At 41.9% G+C, this 12,585-nt stretch overlaps 1 protein-coding gene across 1 annotated transcript; it reads right to left on the reverse strand.

Annotated features, from left to right (window-relative positions):
* Positions 1 to 1,079: 1,079 nt before the first annotated feature.
* gad3 (glutamate decarboxylase 3) lies at positions 1,080 to 9,725 on the reverse strand. Its single transcript, XM_083781270.1, has 12 exons — positions 9,637 to 9,725; positions 8,686 to 8,798; positions 8,140 to 8,255; positions 7,567 to 7,646; positions 7,162 to 7,216; positions 6,716 to 6,832; positions 5,615 to 5,679; positions 5,244 to 5,322; positions 2,891 to 3,040; positions 2,579 to 2,686; positions 2,295 to 2,384; positions 1,080 to 1,456 (listed from the first exon to the last, which is right to left on the reverse strand). The coding sequence occupies exons 1-12, from the start codon at positions 9,684 to 9,686 to the stop codon at positions 1,283 to 1,285; spliced, it is 1,197 nt and encodes a 398-aa protein (XP_083637396.1). The 5' UTR covers positions 9,687 to 9,725; the 3' UTR covers positions 1,080 to 1,282.
* Positions 9,726 to 12,585: the final 2,860 nt, after the last annotated feature.

Below are 12,585 nucleotides of genomic sequence, written 5' to 3' on the forward strand. Positions count from 1 at the left end.
CCATGGGAACAATGCATTTCCACCGAGGCAGAGTCCTGGAGGGAGGGAGCGTCGAGCCCGGCCGAGCTGTGCCGTTTCTTCCAGGGGGATACAGATTGAGGTCCCTGCCAGGAGAAGGACACTCCACGATGTGGCGTGCGAGCAGAGATGGAAGGTGGACAGAGAGAGAGATGGAAGTCCAGAGAGAGCGACTGAGGGAGGACGAGGAAGGACAGAATGAAAGGACTGAAGAAGAGACAAAGTCTCGTAATATCTGGACCAGCATGTGCGCTGTAATTACTTTGGGCCTGGGTGTGTTCATGCTGATTTACATTGTCCTGCATAGCGTGACCTGTTCACCCAAGCCATTCACCATGATAAATTGCAGATAAGTTATGATGGTGGTGCCTCTCTCTCTGGTGCAGTTTACCTCTTACCACATCCCCTCCTCCCTTTACTGTTTACACATACTAGTAGATGATACTTACATAGGTAAATGTGCAATATCCTGTAAAGTCTTTAAACTCAGTGCAGTATTCAATGTTTGAGTAAAGCTATCATAGAGGAGAGAGGGAGATTGACAGTTCAAAGTTTGGTTGTCAAAGTAATCCTTAATAATTGCTACTGTACACATTATGATATACAGTAGAGTCCTCTGTCATTATGTTAACTGCGTTCCTCTACAATAGTAGTCAGAGTGACTGTGACTGTTCTTTTGATGGAATTACCCTTCTGTTCTCTGAGAACAAAAATGACAACAAGGCAGTGTCACATAATGGGCTGATGCATAGATAGGCAAGATAGGGTATAAATAGGAATAGACAGCAAACATGTTCCAACAACAAGTTTTTATTTAATGTTTTTATATATTTTTATTGAGGGCCTACATTATCTTGATAAAGGAGAGCACATGGCATCAGAAATCCAGCTTTATTTATAGAGCACATTTAAAACAACAAAATGCATTGTCAATATGCTTACACAGCTTAAAAGTGATTCAGTATAGTCATAGTATTATTATATTATGCACAGATGATGTGGGGATACATTTAAGTTAAGATGTCTGTCATTAACCTCAATATTAAAGAACATATGCCTACTGTATATACAGTACAGGGTATTGTATTCGATTTACAGTAGAATATCCATGAAGTTATGTTGGTGGTATATGTTACTGTGTATATATACTCTGGTATTGTGAAACCCATCTGCACTACTTTAAATCCACCATTAGATTATAGTGTTGCACCATAGCAGGAAATGAGTACAAAGCAGCAGTGAGTGAAAGTCTAGAATGCAGAGGTCAGAACTGGTGGCCTAAGCGTACGATTTCATCCAAGAGGAAGTGGACGTCTTCAGGCTGAGTAGCTGGGTTGGAGAACACACACCTGAAGAAATTGACTGTGGATCCAAACGGCTGGTATCCAATCAGAACCGTCCCCTGCTCCATCATCATGGCTTTGATGTGAGGGGCCACCTGAGGACATGTGTAATGTTAACCCATTCTGACCTGAGATCAGATTCTAAAAATGTCTTCTACGTCCTGACAGTTTTCATTCTGACCTGAGATCAGATTCTAAAAATGTCTTCTGTCAGTCACTCTTTGATTTTTCAAAAATAGCAGACCTACAAGCTCGTAGCGCGCCACTCGGTGGTGCGTGATGAGCTTGTAGATCTGCTATTTTTCAATAGCTAAAGCATAACATAAATGCTAACACCAAAATGGGTTCAGCCCTGTGGCTGCATTACTGTATGCCCCAATTACACGCACATCAACAGTGGGTGCTAGGCCAAAAAAAACGTTTCATTTTTAAAAGATAGAACCTGCACACACCGGCTTCAAGGCAAAGGATGCCTTTATTGAACGAGTCTACAACGTTTCAATCCTCGCAGATATTCTTCAGGTCATTGCCAATCAGGTAATGGCCAACTTAATAGATTGGCATGAGGATATATTCAGCATGTTATACTTATTTATTTATTTTAATCGAAAAAGAGGATTGCATCCTGTGCCAGAAAAATTGATTTCAATAAATTAATTCTAATTTGTACTGGGTGTGTAACAATAAGTGTGTTAACACAGGTATACCTCATTTAGTGTTACTTTACATCAAAGTGGAAAGACTTTAAGGCCATTTACATCAACAAGAGTTTAGACATTGCTTTCTGAGAGCTCACATGTTCTGTGACGCTTGTGTGATTTTATTTTAGTACGGCAGGTCACATGTGTTATATAACAAACTTTGTTCAAATTGAAAAATGTATCTATATGACATCACGCATTGATAAAGTACAGTAGTGAGCGCTGTACTGACCTTGTGTAACCTTCTGCTCCTGTCAGGGCCAGGTGGAAGCTTCTTCAGACTGGGTGGAATGTACCAAAAACACACATTACTGTGCTCTGGCTGGAACATGAACAACAGGAGAGGATTAGTGGGAGAGGTAGAAGAACACGGGATGGGTCGAGAGGGAGACATCCATTACAGCATGTGATTGGCTGAGAGGCCATGTGGAAAACACTTGATAAAAGTTATTTTTTAAGATGGGATTTCTTACAGCCTATATGTGCTTGGTTTGGTAACGTACTACGAAGTCTTACTTTGCTTTTGAACACCAGTTCAAAGTCGTCCCTCCTTTGGAGTTGATCATAAAGATACTCAGCATTCTCCAGACACTTGTTGACCTGGGATCCAAAACCCTCAGTGCCCTGGCAGAGACGAGGACAGAGGTAGAGAGAGAGAGGGAAACCAAAATGCCTGATTTATACATGTATACATTGTGCTTGTAAATCTGCACAACTAAGCCCAAATCAGGTGAAAAATGCTGTAAAAGTCACAGAGACAAGAATGAAGAGCAATAGAGTATATGAAAGGAGTACATGTTATAGCTAATAGAGATAGTACTTCATCACCTTTGCTTTCCACATGAGCCAGAGTTTGAAGGCATCTACGTGTCGGCCACACTGGATGGTCTTATCTCCAGTGTCATAGGAGACGTCATAGTGTTTGTCTGTCTGAAAAAGGTAATCGGCTCCAATCTGGTTACACTCCTGTAGCAGTCCCTAGAGGCGGCAGACAGGGATAGGGTCTATACATTTCACACAAAAAGGGTGAATTGCACATAATATCAACAACATAACAAAACTTTAAACGTATGTACATCATTTTGTCTATTCACTCTGCATCTCAGAGGTGGGCTGTGGACAGTTCAGAAAACTGTCTACCAATGACATCATCAGTGGGGCTAAGTTTGGATGCTCTGCTGAACAGGTCAAAAAGGTTGATGTCACCATTAACAGAGCCCTCCAGATCATAGCTGGTTGCCTGAAGCCCAGCCCTGTGTTTCACCTGCCAGCCCTAGCGAGAATCGCCTTGGCCAGCAGGAGGCTGCTATACCCTCTGCAATGGGAATTAATTCACCAAAGATGAAGGATTGACAAAGTTCTTCAGGGTGAAGTATTGAGAATTTATTCAGAAGATTCGGCAGAGTAACAACATACAGAGAGTGAGGAACAGGCCTCCTTGCCTATTCGTATTCCATCAGCCCATCCGGGCGCAAGCCTCCTCAACCCCATTCTCAGACAGTCCTTATAGTCTTGTCCTAACAGAGATGCCACACTGAATGTCCATATACGGATCTGCGCTAAACATAAGGGCGACACACAAATAAGTATACCTTTGCTGACAGTGTGGAGGAGTCAAGTCAGCTGTTTGATTGACAGCTGCATGAATTAGACTGAGCACATTGGTGAGCAAAGAGACTTAATGGAAGGAAGATGAATACACAATAATGCATATATCTGGCACTGTAGTTGGCATTCTAAAATTCCCATTACAGTACTTGCAATGGAAATTAATGGTCTCACTATTAGTAAGTAAACAACATCAGGAAGAACCAGGACTCAACCATCAGGATTCGGACTCCATTCTTTATTGTATATGTCATCACACCAGAGAGAGACTAGTGTCTCCCTCCAGAGCTTCCCTCCGAACTCCCCACACACATCCCCAACACATATTTTATCCTTTCAGCAGTGTACAGAGTTTTAGGAGTAACAAGAGATGGTCATTCCTTAAATGGACTCTATAGGTTCACATGAGTCAGCAGTCTCTAATGAGTGTGTCAGTGAGGAACAGGTGGTAATTAGAGGGTTAAGTATCATCTACTAGTAGGCTACATTCAATGAATCAATACCATAGTGTTTATATGCATTTTTGCCACCACACCTCGCATTGGCATCGCAAGCCCAGAAACATTCCTGACATGTCCTGCATGACACTACAACGACAAGCAGACTAAAGTGGCCTACCGCCGCCATACCTACAGTAATGCTGTTGCACCATCCAATGCGTTGCCACCATCCAATGCGGCAACGCATTGGATGGTGGCAGCTTGGAAGTTGGAAGCAGTAGTGGGGAAACAACCAGACCCACATGAATCCATCGCTACATCTAGGACCCGGGGGATGGCATCAAAGATGAAGATCTACCATGCCAGCAAGCAATGGCCCCTGATGAACCCAACCCACTGGGGTCGGAAACTTCAAATCATTCCTTGAAGAAGTGGGGCTTGGCAAATGGCACAGCATGTGAGTGTGGTGAGCTTGAGCAGCCTGCCGAACATAATTACCACCTGCCTCCTATAAAGACCAGCCTCTTCAACATAGGACCAGAGACGAGGGCATGGCTGGGGTCCAATCTGATTATCTGACGATACACAAAAGATGTGGAGGAATGCTGAAAAGCCATTGTTCTTGTATCAATTAAAACAGTTTTAAGTCTTGTTTGAAATTACCACTGAAGATGACATTAGTATGCACATTTTCGAGAACACAGTCGTCAACCTCTGAGACCCAGAGCATGTAGACAGAACAGAAATGTAATGTCCCACTCCCATAGTGAGCATTATTGAGCCATATATGGAGATGATTTTGAAAAGTTTCTTTATGTGCAGTAGGCTTTCAAGGACAAAAAATCTAAGAATTAATCCAAATATCTAATGGCCTATATGGTCGTACTCTAAATCTCTTTTTGATATTCAGTTGCTGAAAATCGCACCTAACAACACAATAGTTATCTAAAAGAACGCTTTATTTGTTGCTATAGGATGCTGATATAGGATTCTAGCCTAATTGAATTATATATATATTTTAAAATATTTAAAATATGGATCCATTGTTTAGCAAAGCAAAGCTGCCTGGAACTCTACACATACATAAATAGTAAACATAGCTAAATAAAATAATTGACGTAATTATTTCTCACTCTCTTCTTGACCAGAATGACGGAACATTGCAGGGGGACACCCATCATTTTGTGGGGGTTCCATGTTACAGACCAGGCGCTGTGGAGAAGCATGACAAAAACAATAGAAATTGTTAAAGTATAGGATTTCAATGGATATGGTTTAATAAAAATGTCTCTGGTTTGGATCATTTTAAGCAGACAAATCGTAGTGGTGATAAAAAACTGCAAATTCAGTCAACTCATATGAAACATCATTGGCAATGTTTAGTCTCTGAACTTGTCACTTCCTAAGTTCTTGCAAGCATACACCTTAAAGGTTAGGAAGGTACGGATCAGCCAGCTCACTGTGGGGAAGTATTTTAGGTGAAAGGTGACGCAGGTGTAATTACCGTTCAATGCCCTCAAGTTTGACCTGGTGTCTCTTTGACATCAGCAAGCCCCCGCCCCAAGCTGCCTAGAGGGACAGAGAAGAGAGCAAATGAGAAAAAGATGAGAATGAGAATGATTTGACTTTCTGTACTGATTTTCTTTTCTTTATTTCCCCAGTATTACAATCCTTAGTGGATGTGTAGCATATTTCAGTGTGTGTACTGTCTACTCTATCAGAATCAACTATATTGTCACATCACAGGTTTACACTACAGGTGTAGGTGATTTTTATTTATTATTAATTTCTTTGCACACTTTTTATTGTGAGAACAGAGGAGGATAGAGATATAAGAGCAGGAGAAAAACACAGGCTAGAAACAGGTCAAATACTCAAAAAGATATACAAATAGCATATGTTGCAACAGGTACATGATGTTTAGAACAACAGCATCATATGCAATTGTGTGTGTGTGTGTGTACATAAACGTGATGCCAAGGCAATATATATATATTTTTTAATAGCAGCAGGTGCATTGTTCTGCTTGAGTTGAAGCAGGGTGTGGTTTTCTGTTAGAAGATCCACTAGGTGGTGCTCTTGTCCAGCCGTTAACACATTTCAAGAATTGAAAAGACTGTCAATCAGACTTATGCTTATGACATCTAAATTAGTCTAATTTAGATGTACAGTACTGTATGCTCTTCTCTATATCATACAGAGAGACTGAGGTAACACAACATCAAATTGCTGTGTGAACATTTAATCCTGCAAAGAAACGTTTCACATATTGTGCTGCGCTGCATTATTTATTTTTAGATGTTGCTTTATTTGGGTAGGGCAGTAGAGAGACTGGAAAGGGCATGCAACACATCTGGATCGAAGCAGATGCATGCACCATAATTATATTTGCATGTGAAATTAGCCAATGCATGCTTGCAATGTTAGCTTTGGTCTAATCTAGACGTACAAGACAGCAATGTCTATTTGTGCAATGTCCAATGTGTAAAATGTGTGTGTGTGTGTGTGTGTGTGTGTGTGTGTGTGTGTGTGTGTGTGTGTGTGTGTGTGTGTGTGTGTGTGTGTGTGCGTGCGTGCGTGCGTGTGCTGAACGTCTGTAGCCTACATCAACATGCAGCCACAGTGAATGCTGTTGGCAGATATCGGCGATGGCGTGGAGAGGATCGAAGGCTCCATACACAGTGGTACCCGCTGTGGCGTTGACATAGAATGGATCCCAACCCTGGAGCCAGAGGGGAGTTTTTATACACACATTTATTATTCATTCATCTTACAGAAGTGCACAGTAATGCCTGACTTATGCTCTGTCAGCATTACGTTTACGCTCCGAACATAGCCGCATAGATACAATTATGTATCTATATGTATCTATAGATACAATTATGTGCTCTTTGGCTCAAAAAGGTGGAAACATCTTGACATTATGAACTATAGGCTGACATTAAAACGTTTATGTGGACTTTATGAAGAGTGGGACAGTTTTGTTTTTTCTTGGTTGATGGCAGCTACATGTATGCAACAGAAAATGAAAAGTCTCCATCCTCTACCTACCTTATCTTTAGCTGTCAGTATGGAAGCCTCTAGCGCAGCAGGAATCATCTTCCCTCTTAACAACACATACATGACAACAGTTTATTACAACTTTAGGAAATCTTACCTGGATGACCTTTTTCTCATCTGTTATTATTAGCTGTTTTTGTGTTTTTCTTATGAAAATCAATAAATGTCTATCCTACCCTATATATGACTGTACATTGAAGATCATCTACACAGCTAGTTTGGTATGGGAATTTCTACAGGGGAAAAAGGATGGTTCATTCTGTCTAGCCTCTAAATAAACACATCAGTACACAGGTAGACAAAGACACACACAAACACACACACTCCCATTACAGTTTCCTCCAACAGGTGTGCAAACATTTCTTTTGTTCAATATTGCTCTCAGTCTCCACTAACCTTTCATCACATGTCACCACCACCACATTCTCACTGCCAAGCCCCAGGGCTGCGGCTGCTTTCTTCACAGAGTAGTGGCTCTATACAGAATAGAAAGTAGGAATGATCATCGTCATTTGTTCCACTAGCCCTGTGGGGCAAATAATATCAATGCTATTCTTGGAACAAACAATAGGCACTTTTCTTTGATCTTAAACGTTCAAAAGACTTGGTGGAAATGGTGGAATTAGGCTACCTTCCCACTCCACATGAGTTAACCAATTGCACTTTAAACCTACCATCCCTCTTTTGGCCATATCATGACACATGTTTTTCCAAAAATGTCCACATTTTAAAAAATAGCAGACCTACAAGCTCACAATGCGTCACATCACAAATTATGTGAGGCACTGTGACCTTGTAGATAGAATATGTTCACTAGTCATTGTATGCAAAGTACAATATAATATACTGTAGCCTACTTTGGCACAGTGAAAAGAGTCAACTCAACACTTACAATGTAAACGTAAGGCAAGCTAAGCATACCTAAAAATAAATGAAACACAATACTTGTTACCACGTGTGTTATATTACATGTTCTGAGGTGAAAAGAGCCAGCCGAGGCAGTGCCCTCATCCCACTGGTCTTCACCTCTGGGTAGAAATGGTACCTGGCTACCAGGATGCTGTACAGGTTGGATATTGTTCCTCCTTTGGGAAAATATAGATATGGTTTTACAGTTATATCAGTGTTGAAATCATTATTTTGTTAGTACTGATACCTGACATTGAATTTAGATCAGTAATAGCTAATAAAAAAGTAAAACAGTACATAGACATCCAAAGCCTGTTATTATTATTACAGGTATTAATTATTAATCGCTATGAAATATTTAATTTTATGAATATAATTTACAATTCATGTGCAGGATTCAAAGGTAACCTTTACCAAGTAAACAACGTATTTGCACATATTTAATGTAGAGTAGTAGAGTAGAGTATCTTCAGCAAGACATTTTTAAGGTGTATCGTCATTCATCACATTTCCCCATTTGGGGTAGTTGTTGCTATGTACCAAGTAAACAACGTATTTGCACATAATGAATTCCTCCACTCATCCGTCCATCGGTCCATGTTTTACCTGGGCAGAAGATACCATCTCCCTCATCCTCAGCCCATCCCACAATGCTTTGCATCTTCTTCAGTAGAACTTCCTCCATGAGGATGAAGACTGGAGAGACTTCATATGTAAACCTGGTAGAATAGCTTTCATTAGCTCCAATATAGATTTATTCACCAGCGCGTTTCAACCCTTTGATATCAATTATTTATTCTGAGTTTGTTTTTTTAAATATATTTTTTATCCCACGATTTTGTAACCCATTTTTCACCCCTGTGTCAATCATCTAATGTGATCCTGGGCTCTACACACCCTCCACCAACCTAGTCCCCATATATGGGGGACAAGGGGAGAGCAACAGACTTGAACTCATGCTTCCTTCATGCCTGAGTGTCCAAGTTGCTCCTTTACACCTGACAGGGGGGAGTTTCCCTGGTTGGACGTAGCGCATGGAAGGAACACGTGAACCAGTTCCTTTCCCCTCCATCAGGCGCCCCGGCTGGCCAGGGGGAGGCAGTTTAGTGACCAGGATTACTGCATGTTTTTTGTGAGGGTACCTACCCTAGGGGACACGGGGAGAACATGCAAACTCCACACAGAAAGGCCCTTTCGCCAACCCCGCCTTCGGGTATGGGCACTGATGACGCGGAGGAGGAAACACGCCGCCAGCACCCACAGCGTCCCGAGCAGAAATCGAACCCAGGACCTTCTAGCTGTGAGGCGACAGCAGAACCAACTGTGCCACCGTGCCCCTATTATTCTGAGTTTGAGCCACAGACCACCATGAGATTTAGCCTCTCAGACCCAAAACTAAAGAATATGTTGGGTCCCTGGACCACTGGTTGAAAACCACTGATCTATACTCCATTTCTTCACAGGCATCAATATAGTTTAATCTTGTGTCTCTTATCTGTAGCTCATATCACTAACGTCTTTATTTCAACAGGAAGAGATCCTGTGTCTTTATCTTACATGTTAGTGTTGGCAGTAGAGGTCAGCCACTCGCCTGCTAAGCCAATCATATCCAGACCTGATGACAGCTGGTTGAAGAAGCGGGGATGTCCTGTAGAAATGGTCAAAAGGTCAAAGGTCAGAAATCTGCCCTCTATCATGGGAGGTTCACCTATGTTCCGAAACGTTCGAGTGAAAATAAATAAATCCCATTCCCTCATCATTACTGCTTCAGTTTGTGTTCGCTAATGGATAACAACACAAGCTTGGACACAAACACAAACACCTGGAAATTTGCTATGCACACACCTGTTTTGACACCGTACTTGAGTGTGTCCCTACAGTCGACCAGTATCTGCTCCAGGGCCTCTGGCTGGTCAGGCAGGTCCAGGCTGAAGCCCTCCAGACCTTCTTTCAATTGGTGGGGTTGATGAAAGTCCAGCACCTCGACACACAGGGAAGCGTGAAAGTAAGACAGTCAATAAGTGCTATCAAGATCCCTCGGGCCATTTCTCATTTGGAAAGGATACATCCTATCAACTCGTAGAGGCAACTCATTCAGGCAACTCATTCAATTATCAATTCTCTAAAATGTGAATGAACAATGTCCGATTTTCATTCAACAACTTTTATATACATTATACATATATACATTACCATGGCTTGTTCTGGTTCTGTGGCTCCAGCTACTCTGAGGAAGTAGTAACGGGGACGTTCACACAAGCAGATGCAAAAGATACAAGGCGCAAAGATAGATTAGATTATTATTATTATTTTGCAGCAGCTACAAACTCGGTTTTGCACTGTAGCTTCATATCGCTGGCTTCCATTGAAAATGAATGGTAGACTTCTTAGACTGTATCTTTGCATCTGCCTGTCTGAATGCAGTATAACTGTATAAGGCCCGCTGGCCTCTACTGGTAGCCTGTAATTGACTCCTCCCTCCTACACCCTACATAGTCCTGAGGACTCATCCCTAACCAGTTTATCCTGAGAAACCCTCAGCTTTTCCTGAATGAGTCAATGATTCTTGACAAGTACAGCTGAACTAGACTGTTCACCAGTATAGCCAGTCTCAAGTAGATTGGCCTTTGTGGACAAGAACATGTGAACCTTGAAGGACAGGTATGATGTCACCATGCAGTATGAATAAAAATGTATACCCATGTACCTTGGAACTCCTCTGACTGGATTTGCAAACATAACCCAGTAGGATATTCACCAGCTCCTGGAAGAAACATCTGGTCGCTTCTTCACCTCCTAATGCTGGGATGAGATCTGGGACCATGTACACGCACGCACGCACGCACGCACACACACGCAATCACAGTACACATACAAGACATTTTCACCTACTTTAAAAAGTAGGTGACTGACATCATAGACTGCCCACATAATGTCCAAGAGCTACATGGGAGTCATGTCATTATTGACCCGGTCTTTTACTTTGCTCTGTGGAGTTACAGTGTGAATTCAGGCTTGTGTTGTTATTGTTGTTGTTGATGTCATGATCATCATGTAATGTCGATAAGGGTGTCATTCTAACATGTCCTAATGGATGTCTCAACTTTACGCCAGAAAACCTACGCACGCACGCACGCCAAGCACGCACTCACTCACGCACGCACGCACGCACGCACGCACGCACGCACGCACGCACGCACGCACGCACGCACGCACGCACACACACACACACACACACACACACACACACACACACACACACACACACACACACACACACACACACACACCTTTGCTGTAGATGTTGCTGAAGTCCGTAGGTCTCTGGGTGTTTTTGCAGGCCAGTGATGCTTTGTGTTTGCCCCTGTCAGTTTCATTAGTGGAGCTATTGTCTATGATTCTTTCTAGAGAGAGGAAACGGAATGAAAACAGACTCTTTGAATAATAATAATAATAATAATAATAATAATAATAATAGTGTATAAACAACTTTATTTCTTCTTTTCCTTTCCATTCCTCTGCCTCCTCTTCTTTCAAACTGACTTTGTTGGAACTGCCAGACGGGAGGCCTCAGTTGCAACCTCAGCATCTGTTAATAATTCTGATATGTTGTTTACATGTCATGTCAAGTTGGCTACTCCATCATATTCTGTTGGTCAGCACAGACAGAACTTTAGCCCCGACCGTGTTCCAGATAGGTCATTCATATTGTCACCTTACTCTTCAGTCTTCATATCATCATTTTACCCTTAGTCTACTGCCTGTTTACTCCGGGTTGTTCTCCTTATCATCATTAATGTCATGTCATTCATGTTTATGGCAAAAATATGTTTTCATCTGTAACATTTAATATCTTGTTCAGTCGCCATACTGTCTCTTCTCAGTCACCAAGTTATGGTAGGCGCTGTTTTTGAATGTAACATGCAGCTGCCGTGTTAATTTATTTCTATTAGCATCCTTCTACCAATATACTCATCCCTCCTTTGTACATGTTCAAACCATCTCCGTTCTGGCATCTCTGGCTTTATCTCCGAAACATCTGGCATGCGCTGTCCGTCCCTCTGCTGAACTCGATCGTTCCAGATCCTATCCATCCTTGTGACTCCCAGAGAGAACCTCAACATTTTAGTCTCTGCTATCACCAGCTCTGCTTCCTGTCCTTTCATCAGTGTAACTGTCTCTAACGATTAAAGTGAACCGCATCCAACATAGCTGGTCACCACCGTCTTGTACACCATTCCCCTTCATTCTTTTCTCCACCTGTTACAACCTGCTTGCATTTGTTTATTCACCCCTTTCCCACATTCCCTGGAATGTTGACCCTAAGTACTTAACCCATTTTGACCTGAGATCAGGTCTAAAAATGTCTTCTACATCCTGACAGTTTTCTGAAAAAGCTTTCTATGTCAGTCGTTCTTCGATTTTTCAAAAATAGCAGACCTATTTTTCAATAGCTAAAGCATAACATAGTCATAATGCTAACACAAAAGGGGTTTCCGCCCAAAA

This window comes from Protomyctophum parallelum, assembly GCF_964188405.1.
Source record: "Protomyctophum parallelum genome assembly, chromosome: 14".
Taxonomy (NCBI): Eukaryota; Metazoa; Chordata; class Actinopteri; order Myctophiformes; family Myctophidae; genus Protomyctophum; species Protomyctophum parallelum.

What these genes read in the sequence shown, in the direction of transcription:
- gad3 (XM_083781270.1), bottom strand. Translation starts at nt 9,686, where the DNA reads ATGATTGGCTTAGCAGGCGAGTGGCTGACCTCTACTGCCAACACTAAC. An exon ending in GTGGTGACATGTGATGAAAG is followed by an intron (nt 7,217 to 7,566) that starts GTTAGTGGAGAC and finishes TGTGTTGTTAAG; the next exon opens with AGGGAAGATGATTCCTGCTG. An exon ending in GGAGCAGAAGGTTACACAAG is followed by an intron (nt 1,457 to 2,294) that starts GTCAGTACAGCG and finishes ACATGTCCTCAG; the next exon opens with GTGGCCCCTCACATCAAAGC.